We start from the raw sequence: 22,817 nt of genomic DNA on the forward strand, positions 1-22,817 counted from the left end.
TTACCCAGAAGCCATTCTGAGTTCAGAGAGTGGTAATTGGGCAGGTGCGATGGAATAGGAGATGCAGTCTTTGAAGAAGAACAAGACGTGGAAGATGGCACAATTACCAAAAGGTAAGAAGGCAATTGGGTGCAAATGGATATTTGCAAAGAAAGAAGGATTTTCTAATAAAGAAGATGTTCGTTACAAGGCAAGGTTGGTTGCTAAAGCCTTTGCTCAGAGGGAGGGAATTGATTATAATGAGGTATTTTCTCTAGTTGTTAAACATTCCTCCATTCGAATTTTGTTGGCCTTGGTAGCACAGTTGAATTTGGAGCTAGCTCAACTTGATGTAAAGATCGCGTTCCTACACGGTGATTTGAAGGAGGAAATCTATATGACTCAACCAGAAGGATACAAGGTTGCTGGTAAAGAAGATTGGGTTTGTAAACTTAGCAAATCGTTGTACGGACTGAAACAATCTCCGAGACAGTGGTACAAACGATTTGATAAGTTCATGAAGGATCAAAAGTACAAAAGAAGCAAATATGATCATTGTGTGTATTTGTGCAAACTTGAAGATGGTACTACAACGTTTTGGTATACACGAAGATACAAAACCTGTAAGTACCCCACTTGCTCCTCATTTGAAATTGAGTAGCTGTTTATCTCCGACGACTGATGAAGAACGAGAATACATGGCGAAAGTCCCATATGCAAATGCAGTTGGAAGCTTGATGTATGCAATGGTGGGTACGAGACCAGATATTTCTCAGGCTGTGAGTGTTGTTAGCAGGTACATGCATGATCCGGGCAAAGGTCATTGGCAAGCTGTGAGATGGATTCTACGGTACCTCCAAAATACCTTAGATGTTGGATTGGCATTTGAGCAAGATGAATCACTTGGTCAATGCATAGTTGGATATTGTGATTCTGATTATGCAGGTAATTTGGATAAGTGACGGTCTACAACTGGCTATTTGTTCACTTTAGCAAAAGCGCCAGTTAGTTGGAAGTCTACCTTGCAGTCTACGGTGGCTTTGTCTACGACAGAGGCAGAGTATATGGCGATTACAAAGGCTGTGAAGGAAGCAATTTGGCTTTATGGGTTGCTTAAAGACTTAGGAGTTGGTCAGAAACAACTTGAGTTATATTCTGACAGTCAAAGTGCTATTCATTTAGCAAAGAATCAAGTCTTTCATGCACGGACGAAGCACATTGATGTTCGCTATCACTTTGTGCGTGAGATTCTCGAAGAAGAGCAGATTGTTCTCCAAAAGATTAACACTACGGAGAATCCTGCAGATATGCTCACCAAGGTGGTTACAAGGGCCAAGTTTGAATATTATTTAGACTTGGTTAATATCTTGCACATTTGAAGTTGGCTTCCGGAGGCGCAAATTTGAAACACTGCAAAGTTTGTTTTTGTTATGTTTTGAGAATATTTGTATTAGGTGGGACTTGAAAATAAGCCAAGGTGGAGATTTGTTGATTTTGGCTTAATCCCAAGTCCCACATCGGTGGGTTCATTGTTTGGGAAGAAGGTTTGAGGGTTATAAATTAACATCTCCTCCTTCACTGTTAAATATTCCAATTTGTAATATCTTCTCCCATAATAATGAAAGTGGGTTATTTCAGCTGTGCTCGGAGATTAGGCTAAACAGGCCGAACTCCGTTAACAATTTTCTGGTGTGTTTTTTCTTCTTTATCTCTTTTATTATTTCGCTCTGTTTATTCAATATTATTTGTCGGGTAGCTTTGTTAGTGTTCTGTTTTAGTGGAAAAATTACCCGTTTTTCCCAACAAAGTCTTCTTTAAAATTAATATAAAAATAGTTTCTTCTGATTATGATTGTTATATATGAACTTGATGATCTTTCACATCTTGCTTTGATATGATCTTTCATAGGTATAACACTTTGTTAAGCTATTCGATGATTAGATAACACATTTTATCAATGGACCATCATTTCTCATACAAGGCACCTGATTTCTCATACGCATTTCTCAAGCTAGAGACTAGTTGTGAGCTTGTCAAATTTTTAAACATAACTCATTAAAGATTCATATAATAAAATATCTATGCACTCTACATTTAATTATTACTTTTTATTTGACCACATCACATGATTTATTTATTTTTTATATTTTGTTGTCTTAATATTTAGTGACACATACCTACCAAGACACCATTTTCGTGAAAAAAAAAATATTCTGCATAAATTGTGGCAATGAAAAGATAGGAAAATGTGGGGGTTCCAATTTTTATGTGATGAATAATTGGTTCTATTTCATATGAATCATATACATGTATGTGACTAAAAGAAAGAGAAATTAGGTGTGACGGTGATAGCCAATGGCCACACTTGCAAATCCTTGAATGTGAGTCTGTTTCTTTATGTTGTTAAATCACTCAAAGATGTCAACTTCACCATTATAACCTAACTTTACTTTACTTTTTCTTCTTTCTATCTGTTTCTATTGCTGCTTTCCATGTTTCTATTGAGGCTAATTTTGAGGGGAGAAAAAAAATTGCTTATTTCTTTTACAAAATATAAAACAATTTAGTATAATTTTGTTATAGTTTTATTATAATAAAACTCGTTTATCTCGATCTTTCATTATAATTTTTTATTACTTATAAAAAATTAATTTAATTATTTTAAAAAAATTGTTTTAATATGTCTATACTTACTAGGCCCACCATCTTCAATAGGAAAAGATTTACTCTATTTGTTCTATTAAAATAGTTAGGAATTGAAAAACGGGGCAAGTTTGGTAAGTTACACTGCCAACTCATCACTAATTAGGCAAGCGAGTTGATATTTTCAGAAAAAATATATTTTGATGTGATGGTTTTAAAATATATATATATATATATATATATATATATTATAATAATAATAATAATAATAAAAGGTAAATTTATAATTAAATAATATAAAAAATATTAAAATAATAGTATTGTTGGTTGTAGAGGAGATATAGAAAAAATTAATCGTAAATGTATTAAGTCCATGTAAAATAAATAAAAATAATTTAATGATTAATTTTTTATATTGTTTTATTTGAAAGAAGCAAATAAGTGATAGTATTATTATAAATTAAATAATTAACACTTATAAATTAATTAAATTTTAATTTTTAATTATAATAAAGAAATTAATATATAAAGATAATAATTTATTTATTTATTTAATTTGAGATATTAATTAATTATTAAAGACTTAAAAAAATATGTATACGAGTAAAGGTGTGTTTTTTTAACTTCAAATACAACAAGCTAAAGTCAATCATGACTCTAAAGTATCCTGTGCTTTAATTTTCGAAGTATTATTATGATTTTAACTTTTTTTTTCTAAATTCATGAATTTTTTCATCGAAAAAGGTCAATGATTAGGACTTACATAGCAAAGTCAAAATTTTATACATGACGTGCTTGTTATAGTCTACTCTATACTTTTCTGGTATGGCTAGCTAATTGTTGTGATATGAATAGGCTTCACAATAAAATTCGTAATAAAAGTGTAAATAATTCAAGATTTTAGTAATGTCGATTGATCCATCGTCTCGTATAGATTTATTTTGTGTTTGGTCCATAAAATATGGGTTGAGTTGGTTTATCTTGTATAAATAGTGTTGATTCATTTCACTATTCCATATCGTATAAGAGGTAGTTCGAAAGTTTGCGGATTAGTTTGCATGAAAAAAATATTTTCTTTTACAAATTAAAATTTCATTAATTATAAAAAAATCTTATTCCTAATGTTGAAAAATTAAAATTTTATCTATGTTTTAATTCATTCAATTAAGATAAAAATATGAATTCAAGTATGAGGGCAGTTAGAATACTTGATTAAAAATAATTGAAGTTTTGTTTTGCATCTATTTTTTCTACATATGTATATAAATGTATAAGAGTATTTTATCAAAATTTTGTTACAAAATATTTTAACGAAGATGAATAACTTTTTAACTATCTTATTAAAAAAAATTCTTTATATTATTTTTTTATTAATAAATTTTAAATATAAAATTTTACTTAAAACTAAATCCATTATCATTCTTAATATTAACTCCTTTAGATAATTAAAATAAAACATCCCGTTTTTAATATATTAAATTTAATTTTTTTAAAATAAAATAAAATAAATGTCACAGTGTAATAATGGGTGAGTGGGGTATATTTTTTTTCCAAAAAATAAAATAATTATTTTTTTATTTATGTGGGTCAACAGACTAGATTAGTGAGCTTGTCATGTACTTTTTGGTAGCGGGTTGCGGGTCGGTCCGCATGGTCTGCCCCACATTGTCATTCCTACACAAATGCTTTCCTGAAATTATATTTCCAACACAATTCATATGTACAATACGATTTGGGTTAGATATCGTGATATTCATATCAGCCTCATCAACAAGCGAGTAATTAAAATATTTGCGTTTATAAACGATACCCATTTTGTGTTAATTTTCCACCATATCTATTAAGAATATTTATCTAGTATTCGATAGATCTTACATACGAATATCTTTTCATATGAATTTTTTTATCATTCTTAAAAAAACCATTGATATAAATGCAAAGGTTATAAATTATTTATTGTTGTGTGTAGGGAAATATTACAAACATCAAATTTGGTTGTAGAAACATCATGTTATTACTTATTATTCATGATTTCAATCACATCTTGTTTGAACAATAAAAATTCAAGATAAGAAACTATCTCTCACTCAAATTTTAAGTTACATTTTGAACAAAGAAAACTCCAATTGAGTGATGAGTTTATGCTTAAACAATAATGTTTGGAACATGCATTTAATACCATCACTTGATTATTATTCAAATAAACAACTCAAAACTTCAAAAATATATACAAGAAACCAATAAACATTTTTTAAATTCAAAATCTTAAACACGTGAAATCTAATAAGAACATTGGCGTTCATTCATTGTGGGACTAGGTAACAATTTCAAACAAACACTTTCACTATTGCTCTACCACACCAATTTTACAATGAGTAATTTTATATTCTTTAATATTAACTACAACTATTTTTTTATCATTTTTTCTCTTGACTATTTAAAGGTTCTTCAAATAAAAGTTTAACCTAATATATATGTGTCTCCCTACATTGGATCTATGGACAAGTATATTGTTTTGTTTATACTCACTTAAATGAAATGCAATTCACTCATTGTGTTTTCAAATAGTATTACTATGAATAAGAATTTGAATTTAATTCGATTTTAGAATTTAAAGGACTTTGATCAAAATATGAATAACTCTAATTTAACCTTTCACAACATCATTTCTAATAAAAATAATGTTTGAATTATATTCGTTATGTTTAAAACTATTTATGTTATGATTAAAAATATGGAGGTAAATTCCTAGCTTCCCCAGTCGACCAGACTTTGATCTTAAAATATCATCAACCCTAATTTAAGTTCTCATTACATCATTTCTGATAAAAATAATGTTCAAATTATATTTTCTATGATCAAAACTATTTTTGCTATGTTAACAACATGCAGATAAATTTTTGGCTTCGCCAGTCGATCTTAGAAGAGCTTGATTGTTCAACTCTTATCTTTGATTTTTCCAGTTGATAATGAAAGACCATTTGATAAAAAAAAAGGCTCATTTGTTTAGCCTTATTCCTAGCATTACTAGTCGACCTAAGAAGAGATTAATCACTCTGCCTAAATTTCTGACACTGTCAGTCGACCTAAAAAAGGCAAAACTGGTCTACCTAAATTCCTAACTTTGTCAGTCGACCATAAAAAAGGCATGATTGTTCTGCCTAAATTTATGGCTTCGTCAGTCGACCATAGGCCTTAATCCTAGCACTGGAAAAAAGAGAGCATAAGACCACCCACGTGGCAGCCACAAACCTGAAGATCGGTTCTATGGCGGGCGCGAAAGCATAAGACCGCCTGTGTGGCAGTCAAGAACCTCAAAACCACCTATGTGGCGGGTGCGAAAGCATAAAATTGCCAACATGGCTGCTGTGAACCTCAAGATCATCTATGTGGTGGGCATGAAAGCATAAGACCGCCTGCAGAGCACGTGCGAACTGTAAGACCGCTTGCATGATGGTCACGAAAGCATAAGACTACTTGCATGACGGTTGGAAACCGTAAGACCGCATGCGTGGCGACTGTGAATCGTAAGATCGCCTGTATGGCAGTCGTGAACCTCAAGGTGGTGGACACGAAAGCATAAGATCGCTTGCGTGGTGGCTGCGAATGGTAAGACAACTTTATGGGAGCCGTGAACCGTAAGACTACTTACGGTGTAGCACAGACACTGACACGGACACTGATACGACACTGACACGGATACAGAGATACGTAAAATCTCTAAAATGTAGGACACGGGGACACAAATCTATATATTATATAATTATGAATTATATGAATTGACAATAAAGATTTATGTGCACAAGTATGTTCCAGATTATTTTTTGGAGCAGAAAGATGTTTTCCATGACTGGTTCACAAGGATTTGTTTCTTATTTTTATAATCATAATAACAATTTATACAAAAAAAGTTTGAATTTTGAGAAAATTAATGTATTTTTCTTTTTTAAACTTGTGTTAGAATTGTCAGAAATCTAATAAAATCTTTTTGAATTGGACACTTCACGGATATGTGTCCTATAGGTGTCATACGAGTGTCAGTGTCCGATACGAGTATCGGACACCGACACGCCATTTAAGAGGAGTGTCTGAGCTTCATAACTTACGGGAGTCGTGAACTGTAAGATTGCCTACATAGTGATCGTGAAAGCATCAGACCACTTGTGTGGTGACTGCAAATCGTAAGACCGCATGCGTGGGGGACTTGTGTACATAACCACAATTATAGTTAGATACATTCATAACAAATAATTGCTTAATTAATATAATATTTAAAGACACGTAAAAAGACAAATTAATAATTGTTAGAGTCACATCTTTATAAAAGCTTATTGGTGCCACTTGTAAACCTCTTCACCTTCCATACTCGAGGCTGGGGGCTATGTACTGTCCTGACCCAAGTTGGAGTTAAGACATGGCCCATGACGGTATGTAAGTAAGGCTCGGTTGACAATGATTCCTAAAGGTCCATATTCATTACTAGTGAGATTTTTGTGAACTTATTAATATTTTTTTGGAGATTTTCATTAATTTCCTTAAACAAGTTTGTTTCTACAGAATTATCGTGATTTTATTTGTACATACCCACAATTAAAGTAGATGCATCCAAGCCAGTAAGTGCTCATTTAATATAATTTTTAAACACTTAATCCAATTACATGATATTATTATAAAATTTATTTATGACTTATAAAAACTATTTAATGCATTCTTAAATGGTATGGATGGACAAATGCCTATAAATGGACAATGATTCTTGAGAAGTATCTCAACTTACACATACTGACACTGATTCTATACTTTCTACACAAATATTTTTATGTTGTTAGTGATTTTAGCGTAGGAAAATCTTCTGCGTGTGGAATCTCATAAGAACCAACTGACCACCACCTCAAAAATTGTCCAACCCAAATATCGGTAAGAATATTTCTAAACAATTTTAAACATGTAAACGTATTATTGTATTATATACATAGCCAACTACTTATCATTGTCAATTTTAATCTCACAGTACTAAACGAGTTTCAATAACACATTTTCAACACAAATAAACAATTCTAATGATAAATTATCACTAACACAATTAATAACACAAATTTACTATAAGCACAAATATACTTATTTTCATTAATTTCGCAATTCTAAGTAAGAACTCAGGTTAGCTTCTTTTTCCCGAATGTAACAAGTTTTGTAAGAAAAAACAACTCCAAATAAATTTCCAAATAATTCTATACATTTCTAAAATTTCAACATACAAAATCAACACATCTACCTACAGATTACTAGGAGATTTATATTTCTCACATAATTCACATATACAGAATATACAAAACTATCATATATAAAAAAGAAAAAAATATAAAGAAAATAAAAAACTTATTTATATTACAATTTTGATAACTTTATCTTAATTTATCTTGCATTATTATCTCAAGTAGAAGATCTAAATTGCGAAAAAAAAAGATAAACTATCATTCTAGAAACTTTAAGAAAATAAAAAATGTTTAAAATTTTATGAAGATAAAGTTTTACAATATAAATAAAATACTTTAAATTTATTTATAATTTTTTAACAGACATATTTATTTTCTATTTAATATAAATTTTACTTTCAAACTTAGAAAGGTCAGATCTTACAATTACAAAAGTTATATTCTCACATTAAAAATGTGATATTTATATTCCTACTTTATAAAAGCAATTATTTTCCGTAAAAGTTAGATAAAGTTCAGTAGGTGGAAGTTGTTTGACACATCTAATAAATAATAATAATAATAATAATCCTAATAATACCAATGATAATAACAAAATTTAATTAAAAATTAGTGGGAAAAGTGATAGAAATAAATAAACATAATCTCATTTACAATAAGAAGAAAGAAAATAATATTCCAACCGTCTTCCTTCATCATAAAAAAATAAATATTAATTTAAAAAATATTTTTAAATTTTTATTAATAATAAAAATAATTTTAAACATCAATAACTGTTTAATTTATAAAATAATATATAATTTAATTAATATAATAATTAATTATTTTTAATTTCTAAAGTTAGTTGTTATTGAATATATTAGACCACACATGCATTTTACACAATAATTTTCGAATTAACAAAAATAATTCTCTTTCTATCATCTTAAGCTACTTTTTTTTATAATTTAATAAACATTTTTAGTATTTCTTTTAAGTATAAACTGTGCATTTTATTAAATAGCTTGTGTTTACATTCATTTAATTGATTGTTGTTCTTAAGGTTGTTCAATCTAATAAAACTGTTTGATAAATAAACCTATTGTTTTACTAATTTATATTTAACATGTAGTTTCAATATGTTTGACGAGAAATATAAGTTAAACTCGAAGCTTTTGCTTATCCAAAATAGATAATTTTTATCGACTTCTACAATTCTTTAAAATGTTAAACTTATTGTTTTTTCTCATGTTTATTTTTACTATTTTATTGCAATTCTTCTTTTATGAATTTACTGCATTATTTATTATTTTATTTAAAAAAATTATTTTATTCACATTAAAAAATAACTATTTTAATTAGAGAAATCATTTTGAAATTAAATTAAATTATAATGTATTTTAAAAAATACAGCCAAATACTAGATAATTACCAGAACATCTAATGGTCCATAACATAACAGAGGGAAATTCAACGAAAACATCAAATGTCATGTTTTTAAAATGTAGAATGATTAGAATTATACACCATATAATCCCATTCATATGTGATATAAATTTTAAGATGACAAATTATTTGAAGTAAATTAAAATGTGAAATAAATAATGCTTTATGACATAGAATTAGCAATTTTCAAGTAATTATGATGCATCTATATTTATTAATTAATCCTAAAAGTTAATATTTATTGTCATTTATATAAGATGATTTTTTTTTATAATTTCTAAACCTTTTATCATAGTAGAAGATATCGTAATCTACTAGTTAGACATACAGAAAAAGAAAAAGAAAAACACGTAAAATGAAAAAAGATTGGACGTATGTGATGAGGTAACACAGCTGACGACATAGCAGTGAGGGTGTATATTACAATGATATCAACCTTTCATGTCGTCACTGCTTACATCACATCAATTATTTTATAAATTCTATTTCTTTATTTTTTTATTAGATATGGTATGATTAAAAGTTTAATAATGAGTGGAGAGAGTAATATCATCAAAGCTTTATTCATCAATTATGTTAATATGATTTCTATATCATATACTTAGGTTAGTTTCTTGGTGTTTATTGCTTATAATAACATCAATCATATTTTAAGACATTTTTAGGTATTTTGAGAAAACAATATTTGTATGCTAAATTGTTGAAGTATGAATTTTGAAATGTTAAAAGTTTAACTTTTGGACATATTATCTTAGGTATGAGAATTTTTTTTTGTATCTTTATAAAGTTGAGGTTATTCTTTTCTGAAAAAATATCAAGATAACTTTATATATCGAGAGTTTTTGTAGGATTAATTAAAAATTATATGAGATTTATAGAGAGATTCTCTAAGATAATAGTCTCTCAATAGTCCACCATTTATTTGGATAAAGAAGTGTAAACAAAATGTTTTAGAATTAAAGCAAATGTTAATTAGGCTATCCTTTAAGATTTATTGTGATATGTTTCTAGTGAATTACAAATTGGAAAAAGGATCCAAATGATTAAAAAAAAACAATTCGATTGTAAACTACTTTCATCATTTTTAGCTAGAACAATTACCAATTTTAGAATATATAGTAGTTGATTGGTAAATTTTTTAATAATTAATTAGACATTAATTTAGAAACTAGTTTATAAATTTTTATTAATAATAAAAATTAATTTAAATACCAATAATATTTTTAATTTATAAAATAATATCTAATTTAGTTAATATAACAATTAATTAATTTTTATTTAATGATTTTTTTACAATGATAAAAACATCTTAAAAAATATTAAGAATTTACTTTAAAAATCTGATAAAATAGAAATAATTATTAGTTTCTGGTAAATCATAATCAGATGAAATAAAAGAGATATAAAGAATTAAAAAATAAAAAAATAGAAAGAAAAAGAGAAGAACGTAATCACCTTTTCATTAGTCACTCTTTATATCACGTCAATTATTATATAAATCTTAGTTCTCTATTTTTTTTATTAGGTTATGGTCTTTTTCGACTTAAAAGTTTAAGTTATTTTGGGCTTTGGATTCATTTCGTTGTTGTTTCATTTCAAAATTAAATATAAAGTGTCATTAGTTTTAACTTATAAAGAACATGGACTTTGAAGTATTACCCTGATTTCCTAAAATAATTTTTTAATTTTTTTTATCAGGAAAAAAGAAATTTATAATAATATGTAAGATATATGAACTAGAGATTGCTCAACCATCCGGTGAGAATATAAACCAGAGATGATTTTTTTTAATCATGCTTAGCGAGAATTAAGCCTAATCCACACAAGATTTTTAGACACATAACAATAAATTTTATGTTATTTAACAGAAGTTAGATGTAATTATTAAACTCTTTATTTATTTTCGTTATATTTATATACAATTCTAGATTTTTCTTCTTCATATTGATTTTTAATATTTGTGTTTATTAATTATTGAAGAAAGTAACAGTTGACTAGAATACAAGTAAGAAAATCGATTAAAATTATGATTTGGATGTTGAATAAATGTGACTAAAATATAGGGATAATATTAATAATTTCTTTTTAAAAGTCAAACAAGTTGTTTTTAAAAAAATTAAATTGGTGGAATTTTTAATGCGTGATGGATGAAGAAACCTTAAGCAATCAAAATCAAAAGGTGTATAATGAATTTTTATATAAATCCAGGAGGCCGAGTCAAAAATAAATTTTTTATCTAGTATAATTTTAGAGATTAATCATTAAAATAGATAAAATTTTAAAAAATTATTAAAAATAAATCAATTATATTAAGATAATATATTTTAGTTAAAATAAATCAATTATATTTTAAAACCATATAATTTTAATACGATTTCAGTTTAAATAATTAAAATTATGATAATTTGTTTGTAACGTGTCCTATTTACCTTATTTACAGATTTTTGATAATTTTATATATTTTGATAATTAAAATATAAAATTATACTTGAAGAATAAAAAAAATTCGAAAATCAATATTTATATTTGATCACCAATTTTTATAATTTTCTTTTGCAAATTCTTGTTCTATCTGTAATTATTTTATTTGCATTTACATTTCTTGATCTTTAACATGTTTTTTTTTTAAAAAAAAAACTTACTTCCATATTCCATATAATTTTCTCGAGAATTTTCTAGTTAGATATTGTTTCTCAAACTTTACAATGCTTTCTTAATATATAAAATTGTTCATTCTTTTAGTCTTTTACCAAGAATAATTCAAATTTCTGTAAATTATAACTTTTTTTATATTGAAAACAGAATACTTTTCTAAAATGCTTCAAGTTACGATAAATGAAATTTATGTTATTATAAATATAAAAAATCAAACTTTTATAAGTTTATTGATATAAATGTCATCAGTAGAATTTATGTGTATCGTAAATATGATTATTTTTTATATGTGAATTTAATTTAATACATTTAAATTAAAAATAATTGATTTTGTTTACATAAAAATAAAATTTGTAGGAAAATAAAATATAATCAATTACATATATTATAAAAATATAAATGGGAAATGATAATGGAAATTGTGAAGACAGAGTTGACGACGTATAAGATGAGGTAACGGAGCTGACGACGTATAAGATGAGGTAACGGAGCTGACGACGTATAAGATGAGGTAACGGAGCTGACGACATAACAGTGAGGTGTGTATATATCGTCACAGCTTATTTCATGTCAATAGTTTTATAAATCTTAGTTCTTTATCTCTTATTAGGGTATAACCTTTTACTCCTTAAAAATTTGATTTTCGCGTTAGAATTTATTCGATTTTGTTTTAGTAAAATTTAATAGATTAATGAATGATATATATACAAATCAAATATTATGCTTTTTTTTCCATTGATTAGACAGGAAGTAGAAAAAAAAAGAAAAACAAGAGAAAAAATTATAATTGATTTGATTGATTTAATATATTAATCTTTTTACATATTTAAAAAATAATTTTATATATAAATAGTTTTTAAAATTAAAATTAGAGCTAAAATTAAAATTAAAATTAAAATTAGATTTAAAATAAAAAAAAATCATGAAATATTAATAAAGAACTTATATATCGAAATAATAATAATAATATATTAAAATAAATTACTTTATAAAATATTTAAGTTTAAATTAAACAATTTTATTTACTATTTTAGTGCTTCTATATTTAATATATAATATTGTAATATATTAATAATATAATTATTATAAAAAATTCTTCTATATAAACATAAATAATAATAAGATATTTTTAAACATAAATATTTTATTATTATGTGTATATCTATAATTGATTATATTTGAGAATTATGTATGTATTTTTATTTTGCAAATTCTGGCTGTCTAGATAATATGAAAGTTTTATTATTCAATATTTTTTATATTTTTATTTTGTTTTCGTGTTAATAGTAAATCACCCACAATAATCACGGTTAGAATTAACTCTTAACCACATTAAATTTTAAAATATACTGAAACATTGATTGTTTTTTAAATATATCTATTTTGTTTGTTACAAAATCAATGATAATAAAATTACTTCTTTAATTTTATATACTATTACTAAATATTTTGAAACTTTTGTTGTGGATTTTTAAAATTTCATAATAAATAATAAATTAGTAGTCCTTTGAGCATATACTATAACATAAGATTGTTTTAATTGTAGGTGCATTCATGAAAAGTTAACATTAAATATTTAAATAATGTTAATTAAATTATTTAAATATAGAAAATAAGATTAAGAGGTAAATTTATTGGGCCTAAGCATAAATAAAGAAGGGATGTTTGACCTAATAAACCCAAATTCTATTAGTAGAAATAATAGTTCATTTAATTTAGTAATTAAAGATAATTAATGAGATTCTACACTTTAAACTGACTTAAGATTCGAAGAGTTCCTATCGATACCCTCACCTACTAATCACCATATCGAGAAATTATAAACTTGAATTAAGAAACTGAGAAGGAGTATTAAGGAGTAAGATCTGAGTAAACGTTTGTTGAATTCACTCTTCCCTACTTTATGTAAGAATATTTTAATGCCCATCATGAAGAGAATGAAAATTAATTAAATCAAGATGGTAATTTCAAAAGGCATAGTTATGAAGACTCAATTATTGTTATGTTAGCAAAGTTAAAGAAAGAATTAGGTGCACTAAAAGAGATTCATCACATGGGAAACCAACATCCAATTGAGAAGGCTCATTTCGAATATCTGAAAACTTTGGAAATGGAGCTTATTGCCTCCAGCAACCGAATGGAAGGGATATACCCCGAACATTAAATGCTATTGATTTGAAATGTTAGTTTAGCTAAATTATATGTAACTCTTGTTTAAGTGAAATATAAATACACTTATTTTGACAACTTGCTTTATTATACTACTTCGGGTTTTGGAATTTTTCACACTTGTGAATCCCTCTAAGAATTCTACAAGGAAAGGATACTTTTATTATAATAGAATCCCTCCCTTATAACCAACAAATAACCTGTCGGTAAAGATGTTTTCTTAGTTAAAGATACTTTTACAAAGTCTCTCGATCACTTCCTCTTGGTCACTTCCTCTTGGCCACACAGTAAACATGTTTCTTAATACGTCGAATGCAACCGATAAAACGTAACTTACGTCAAATGTTAGTATTGTGTTATTCAGGTTATATAAACCCCATGTGAGGTAATAGAAAAAATGGTTGTTACATTTTAACAATATATCAAATATTCTTTATCTTTTAGTTATACGAAGATAAGAAAAAGTTAAAAAAATATTAATTGATAAAGATTTTTTATTTAAATGATTTTTATTTTTTATAAACTTATAAATTGATACATGAAGATAAACAAATATATTTGTTATTATTTAAATCTATTGTGATATTATTTTGAAGATAAAATATATGATTGTTATTATTTAAATTTGTTGTGATATTATTATGAAAATAAAATATATTATTGTTATTATTTAAATATGTTGTGATATTGTTCTGAAGATAAAATATATAATTGTTATTATTTAAATCTGTTGTGATATTATTCTGAAGATAAAATATATGATTGCTATTATTTAATCTGTTGTGATATTATTCTGAAGAAAAAAAATATGATTGTTATTATTTAAATCTATTGTAATATTATTCTGAAGATAAAAGAAGTGATATTATTCGGACGATAAAATATATGATTTTTATTATTTAAATATGTTTGATATTAGGATGACCCCCAAAATGCAGAGGAGAAGTATTATTCTATGCAATACATACTATACTGATGTTTTATGCTCCTACTAACTTTATCGTCAAAGTATTTTCAACAAGTGGAGTTCCCCTCATCTCATTGTGACCTCTAAGCATTCAAAAGATGCGGTTATAAGGGAATCATCTAGGAGATCACCTCCAAGCTCCCAACCTCCAGTTTGGTGAGAACTTTTATAAAATTTACTGAAAACTTCAAACCTTAGTTATTAAGTGTGCGACAACTTAGTAATAACTAGGTAATAAGTATAAGCAACATTATCAAAATAGTAAAAAACACTGTAGTTTGTTTAAGCATCAACTTGTTAACCTTTCAGCTTTACGACTCTACTGGCCCGAAAGACAATGTCGGATTTTTGGCTATTTTAGCCCAAAAAAGTTAAACAAAAAACAAATAAGCTAAGGCAAGGCCGCTTCTTCCTGCACCTCCATACCTTCTTCTCTCACCTCCATAGATTTTCATATTTCTAAAATGCCCCTCTCTAATATTCTGGATTACATAATCCGGAAGTCATTTTTCAAATTTGTAATTAGCTTCCGGATTATATAATCCGAAAGCCTTTTTTCAGATGCATGATTACTTTCCGGATTACATAATCCGAAAGTTATTCTATGGAGTGACACAAGAAGGATAAAAATGTATTTTCATGTTGTGTATGGAGGTGATAGAAGAAGATATGGAGTGCATGAAGAAACAGTCCTAAGGCAAATGCTTCCTACACCCAACCCAATCATTTTTAACCTGCACCCAACATATTTTTTTAATTTCCAAAAATGCCCTTTATTCCAGAAATAAAAATCTAAAATTGAAAATAATATATTTCGAAAAAATAAATCCAGAAGTGGTTATTGAGTTTTAAAAATAAAAATAAAAATAAAAATTCTATTCCAAAAAAATACAAAATTGAAAATAATACATTCCAAAATAAAAATAAAAATTATTAAGTTCCGGAAATGAAAATCTAGAAACAAATGAAAAGCCCAAAAAAATACAAAATTAAAAATAATACTTACCAAAATAAATAAAAAATTATTAAGTTCCGAAAATGATCCAGAAACAAATGAAAAGCCGGGATAAGAAAATCCGTACTATAAAAAATTCGTTCTAGATAAAAAAATGCAGAACACATATTTCGGAAAAGGGAGCCTGAAAGGTATTTTTATATAGACCTATTTTTTTAAGGAAATTTTTGTCTTTTCAGCTGGAATGGGTGCAGTAATATGGGTGGAGGAAGCATTTGCCGTAAGCTAAATGAACAAAATGGGCTATCGGAAGTTTGCTTCTCCACGGCAAATCGACAATATATATCTGCATGCCCAGCCACACCAATCATAATATTCACAGTGTATAGAGATGGGGAATGTGAGCTATTATTGGCCAGTCCTCTCCATTTTCTTTCTCACATCGCTTCTCTAACTCATGATTGCAGCCAATAATACTCAATTTTTCTAGACTGCTGAGGCTTAGGCTTGTTGGAAGACGCATCAATTTGTAACACTCAACAATGCCTAATTCACGAAGCCAGGGAAGGTCTCCAAAGGGTAATTCTTGAAGCAAGAATTCTATATTTGGAACATTCCTTAATGTTAACTTCTTCAAGGAAGTCATATGCTGTAAACCTTCCACCTCTTCGCATCTCTCAATCGTCAAATCTTCAAGACAAGTTCCACATTGCAAGCCTGCCCACACATTCAACTTAGGACACATCTTCATTTTTAATTTCTTCAGAGACTGCAACCCTTGCAGCCACCCTTCCTCTGCCAAAAAGTTAGAACAATTATCAATTTCAAGTGTGGAAAGGCACGGAAACAGATTTTTCCCATCCTCACGTGATAACTTTATTAGGCTTGGCAGCCTGCTGAGTGATAGATATTCTAGAGCCATGAAAATTACATCTTCATCGCAGCTCTCCTCGTGGACGTATTTTGCATATTCTGCCCATACTATGTTTAGCCTCTTTAGGGAAGGTAGTTTTCCCAACACTGGAAGTTGTACACAATTTCTACAACCCCACAACACTAGAAAACTTAAATATCTGAAAGAAGGACTAGACATCCATTCTGGGAAACGGGCACCTCGGTACCCTTCCACTCTCAAACTCTCCAGTGTCTCCCTACAAGGTTCAAGGGCTTCAAGAACCTTCTCATCATTTCCTTCTACTTCCCCCTTTCTGAATCCCTTCCATCTCAGCGTCAACCTATTCAGTTGCTTACTTGACATATTGGCTTCTTTAGCATCGTTTATACTTTTCACTCTCTCTAAATGTTTAATGTCAAGATCTCTTTTAAGCTTCAGTGGTCCCAGTTCTGCTAAAAGGAACCCTCTTTCCTCGCCAACTAAGTACATGGATAAACTCCTTAGAGAATTTAACTTCCCTATATAAGGTGGCAATCTTGATAGAGACCTGCAGTGTTTAAGAGACAACTCTTGCAGAGCTTTTAAGCGTACCAAACTGTCCGGCAGTTTTTTCAAACTGAAACAATAATCTAATTTCAACATCTTCAAATACAGTAATTTACATATGGATTCTGGAAGAGTTTTGAAATCACCATAAGAAAGATTCAAGTATCTTAGATGTTTCAAATCACCAATAGATGATGACAATTCTTTCCAACGACTTAAGTGAAGTAGTCGTAAAGAATAGCATTTCAACACGTCAGAAGAAAGTTCGTCAGTTGTTCTCCTATCTACATAAGTCCTTAAAGATTTCACTTGATGCAATGGGGTTGAATGGAGCCACCACCGATAATCTGAGAGATGGTGGATTCTTTTTCTTTCAAATAAAGCAGGTGCATCATCATCGTCGGTAATGCAACCAACCTCTTCAGCAACAAATTTTGCAAGATCGTGAACAAGATCATGCATCTTGAAACTCTTAACTTTTCCAAATTCATCTGTCTCTATATCTTGAAAAAATGATCTCCTATACAATTCCTTCCATACCTCATCACCAACATCCTCAGCATCTAACCTTCCATAAGATGAAATGAATCCATTAGCCATCCAAAGTTCAATTAAATATTGCTTCTCTATGCGTTCATCTTTGGGAAATATTGCACAGTAAGCAAAGCATTGTCTGAGTTCAATTGGTAAGTTCAGGTAACTTAGTCTAAGGACAGGCATTATGGACTTCTCGTTCGGTGATAACGTCAAAAGGTTACTTTTCATAATATTGAGCCACTTATCCTTATTTCTGTGAAAGCGTAGAAAACCTCCTATTGCATTTGCTGCGAGAGGCACTCCTCCACACTTCTTTACTATCTCCCTTCCTATCACCACAAGCTCTTCTGGTTCTACCTCATCTGCTCCAAAAGCTTGGTCTTTAAACAATTCCCAGCAATAATATACGGATAGCTCTGATAATCTATGAAGATGTTTTACTGTTCCCATGATATCTGCAACATTTGAAAAGCGAGTGGTGACCAAAACAGAAGCACCCTTTTCCCCACAGTCCAGTACAGATCTCAACATCTGCCAATTCTTCTCCCAATTCTGTCTCGTAACATCCCACACGTCATCCAAAACAAGCAAGTATCTTTTTCCTGCAAGCAGATTTCTAAGTATTCTTTGCATTGGCTCCGGACCCAAATCCTTGCAGACCTCCTTGTTAGTTGCGGCTTGGATGATAGCTTTTAACATTCTCTCCAAACCGAAATCCTCAGAAACACACACCCAAATTCTTAACTCAAAATCTTTGAGATCCTTGTGATTGAAGATGAGTTTTGCCAGCGTTGTTTTTCCAAGCCCGCCTTGACCCACGATCGGATATACTGGTAAATTCTCATCACGAGAAGCAGCACCTGCCAAAAAGTCTACAACTTTTTTTATATCTTTCTCTCTTCCGTACACTTTTGGTTCAGTGACTAGTGAGAAGGTTTGGCGCCACTCAGGGACTCCACGGGTTTCCTCTTGAACCGTCGAAGTCAAACGAAGCTGGTCCTTTTCACTAGCAATTCGATCTAATCTCTCACTTACAATCTTCATTCTTTTGGCAATATTGTAACGGAAATAGATATTGATGGGATGAAAAGAGGATAAGTAAGAGCTTAGTACCATTTCTGATACACAACACCTGACTCCTCCTTCTTCTTCTTGTTCGATCCGCAATTGTTCATAGACACACTCGTCTAAGATGTCATCAAGCTCGTAAGCTGCATCTTTCAGCTTTCCCACCCAATCCTTTGTAGCTTTGTCTGAGAATTGCTTCTCTTCAGCATCTTCAAGAGCAGCCTTGATTGCAGTGAACATGCTCTCAAGCTTTTCCTTTTCTCCACTAAAACCCAGAAATGATCCCAGCTCTGCTCCAGCGAGAGAGGTCAAACTTCCAAGCACACCTTCGAGTACAGCCTCAGCCATCTTGCAGGTTCTGAGTCACAGGATGAATGAAACTGCAAGAGATTGTGTGCTTCACATATTTTTGATGTTTTGGGCTGATTGGGCTTGAATTTATTTGGTTAAGTTTAGTTTAGGTCAATAGTTATTTTCTTTCCATACATGTATCCTTATAAGGCTATTATGCTAGGTTTACAATAATCAATAATACACAAATTATTTTCTTTATCTACGTGTCCCTCTTTTACACTCACAATATATCTCTCTGCCACATCTTCTTCCTTGAGTCTCTGGACTGTTCATGGAGAAAGTCAATATGGTATCATAGCGGATCTAACCTGCTCTGCTCCGCTGCCACCGGTTATCTTAGTGCCTACTACCTTCATCCAGGAGAAAACCCAGGTGTGGTTCTTGTTGCGCCACAGCTTGACGGATCCAATTATCACTCTTGGAGCCGGTCTATGAAACGAGCCTTGCTTTCAAAGAACAAGTACAAGTTCGTCAATGGTGATATCTCGAAACCAACCCGTGATGATGAAAATTACGAAGCCTGGGAAAGATGCAACGTCATGGTGGTTTCATGGATCACACGCACACTGACTACGCAAATAACGCAAAGCACCGTGTATATTGACAATGCAAAGGAGTTGTGGGGAGATCTTAAAGAACGATTCTCAAAAAGCAATCATTTTTGCGCCTCTGATCTCTTACAAGAAATCAATTCTGTCAAGCAGGGAGAGAGGAACATCACAGATTACTTCACAAACTCGAAGATTTTATGGGAAGAATTGGATTCTTTGCGACCATTACCTGCCTGCACTTGCAAAGTTAAATGTAGCTGCGACGTGATGAAGACGATGGCAAGTTACAGAGACTCCGAGTGGGTTATGTGTTTCTTAAAAGGATTGGGAGAAAATTATAACACGGTCAAAACACAAGTCCTACTCATGGAACCCCTACCAAATATCAATTGCGTTTTTTCTCTTGTTCTGCAACAAGAAAGGCATTTGAATGAGAATATAGGCATGGATACAAAGATCTTGCCCAATAGCGTCAACCATCAGAGCCAAAGAACAAACAACAAGGTTAACCATGGATGGCGGAACCAAGGAAGAGGAAGAGGAAGGAACTATGGGAAGCAATGCTCTTTTTGTAACAAGATGAACCACACCGCTGATGAATGCTATTCGAAACACGGTTTTCCACCATGGATGAAGCAGAAAACCAACTACACTGTGAATGCCATTGAGAGAAACAAGGATTGTGATGGTGAGAATGAAGAGCCTTCACAGGGTAAGACCCACAATGAGAAAATCTTTGAAGCCCTCGACCCTGAGCAACTGCAGCAGCTCGTTGACATGATCCAAAATTCAAAAGTCAAAGAAAGGGCAGTAAACAATACCATGGGTGGAACTTCAAAACGAGATCCAGGTAAATAGGGTAAGTGCTTTTGGATTCTTGACACGGGTGCCACTGATCACGTAGCTTGTTCTATTTCTTTCTTCATAAGCTATCACAAAATAAAACCAGTAAGGGTTAAGCTACCTAACAACCAATATGTGTGCTACTCATGCTGGAACTGTTTTCCTTTCCAAAAACATTACTCTGCATAATGTCATGTATATTCTAGATTTTACTCTAAATATCATATCTGTTTAACGCCTTATATCTTCTTTAAAATGTCAACTTGTCTTTACTCACAATACTTGTCAAATTCAGGAGAAGAATTCCTTGAGGATGATTGGTCAAGCTGAAATTCAAAATGGGCTCTATCATTTGTATGCTGATGAAGGACATAATTCTGTTTACACTTTACATGTTGACTCTTTTGATATTGTACACAATCTGGATGTTTGGCATTGTAGAATGGGTCATCCTTCAAATAGAATATTAGATTGTTTAGCTGAACAATATTATGATATACATTACAATGATATGAATATTTGTGCTCCTTGTCATCTTGCAAAACAACATAAATTGCCTTTCCCTCTTAGCAAAACAAATAGTCAAAACGTTTTTGATCTTATTCATATAGACATATGGGGACCTCTAGGTATTCCTTCTTTGCACGATCATAAATATTTTTTAACTATTGTGGATGATTTTAGCAGACATACTTGGGTTCATATGATGAAAAATAAAAGTGAAACTAAAGACCTTTTACAAAGTTTTATTGTTCATGTAAAAAATTAGTTTTGCAAGAATGTGAAAATTATTAGAACTGGCAATGGTAAAGAGTTCTATTGGAAAGATTTTTATGAAAATCATGGCATAATTCATCAAACCTTTTGTAATGAAACCCCTCAACAAAACTCCATTGATGAGAGGAAACATCAACATATTCTTAATATTACTCGGTGCCTTATATTTCAGTCCAGATTGCCCAAAGCTTTTTGGTGTTATGCTGTTTTGCATTCTGTTTTTCTGATTAATCGCCTTCCTTCCCCTGTTATTCATAACAAATCTCCTTATGAACTCTTATATAATACTGCACCTTGTCTTTCTAATATTAAAGTTTTTGGTTGTCTTTGCTTTGCATCTGTTGCATAATCAGGAGAATTATGCTGTAATTAAGTGCAGATTCCATTTTATATTTATTAGGACAAATTTGTTAGTGATTTGATTTGATTTGATTTGTACAGCTTTAAACAACCATTATAATTGTCTTTTATTACCTATTATTTCCTTCCTTAATTAGATTGTAAAACAGTCTATAAATAGAGACTGTAATCACATTTGTAATATACATCAGAAATACATTCCATCTATTTCTTTTTATTCCTTTCAACTTGGTATCAGAGCTCCTGATCTGGGAGACTCTGTTTCTGCAATTTTTTGGCAGCCTTCATTGCTGCAATTACTTTTCTAGGCAGCCTTCATTGCTGCAAATACTACCGCTGTCGACCTCCGCTGCCGACCTCTGCTGCCGACCTTCGCTGCCGACCTTCGCCGTCGACCTCCGTAGCCGACTTCGACGACGACCATTGCTGTCGACCTCTGCCGTTGCCGACCTCCGACGCCGACCTCTACCTCCGCTGCCGACCGACCTAGCCGACCTTCGCTGCCGACCGACGTGCCGAGCTGTGCTGCCGACCGACGTTCACAGACGTGCCGACCTCCGCCGTTGACTGTTGCTGCTGGAATATTTTTTTTTCCAACATTTTTTTCCAAACAGAATCACCACCAGTTTTGTCGTATTTCGGTCAACTCTTACCAATGGCGACTAACAACACAACCTCTCTTAGCTCCAATGATTTGCCGATGTTGCAAAGCAGTTATCGTCTCGATGGAAACAACTACCTGCAATGGCCCAGTTGGTTCGTGCTACTCTCAAAGGAAGGAAGAAATTGAGTCACCTAGAAGGGAACTCTCCAGCCAAAACTGATTCGAAATATAAAGACTGGGACGATGAAGACTCTCTTATCATGACCTGGTTATGGA

The 22,817-nt window shown here is 30.5% G+C and overlaps 2 protein-coding genes across 3 annotated transcripts; one reads left to right on the forward strand and one right to left on the reverse strand.

The window, feature by feature from the left end:
• Positions 1-15,225: 15,225 nt before the first annotated feature.
• On the reverse strand, positions 15,226-19,598 carry LOC137810668 (disease resistance protein RGA2-like). The gene has a single exon (XM_068612055.1). It carries the CDS (start codon positions 19,398-19,400, stop codon positions 16,383-16,385), a length of 3,018 nt encoding a protein of 1,005 aa, XP_068468156.1. The 5' UTR covers positions 19,401-19,598; the 3' UTR covers positions 15,226-16,382.
• LOC137810669 (uncharacterized) lies at positions 19,488-21,312 on the forward strand. Of its 2 annotated transcripts, none has more exons than XM_068612057.1 (2): positions 19,488-20,816; positions 21,096-21,312. In XM_068612057.1, exon 1 carries the CDS (start codon positions 19,838-19,840, stop codon positions 20,813-20,815), a length of 978 nt encoding a protein of 325 aa, XP_068468158.1. In that variant the 5' UTR covers positions 19,488-19,837; the 3' UTR covers position 20,816; positions 21,096-21,312. The 2 variants fall into 2 exon arrangements, with proteins under 2 accessions (XP_068468158.1, XP_068468157.1); XM_068612056.1 differs by having other exon boundaries at positions 19,488-20,807.
• The last annotated feature ends 1,505 nt before the right edge of the window (positions 21,313-22,817 follow it).

This window comes from Phaseolus vulgaris, chromosome 2 (genome assembly GCF_000499845.2).
Source record: "Phaseolus vulgaris cultivar G19833 chromosome 2, P. vulgaris v2.0, whole genome shotgun sequence".
Classification (NCBI taxonomy): domain Eukaryota; kingdom Viridiplantae; phylum Streptophyta; class Magnoliopsida; order Fabales; family Fabaceae; genus Phaseolus; species Phaseolus vulgaris.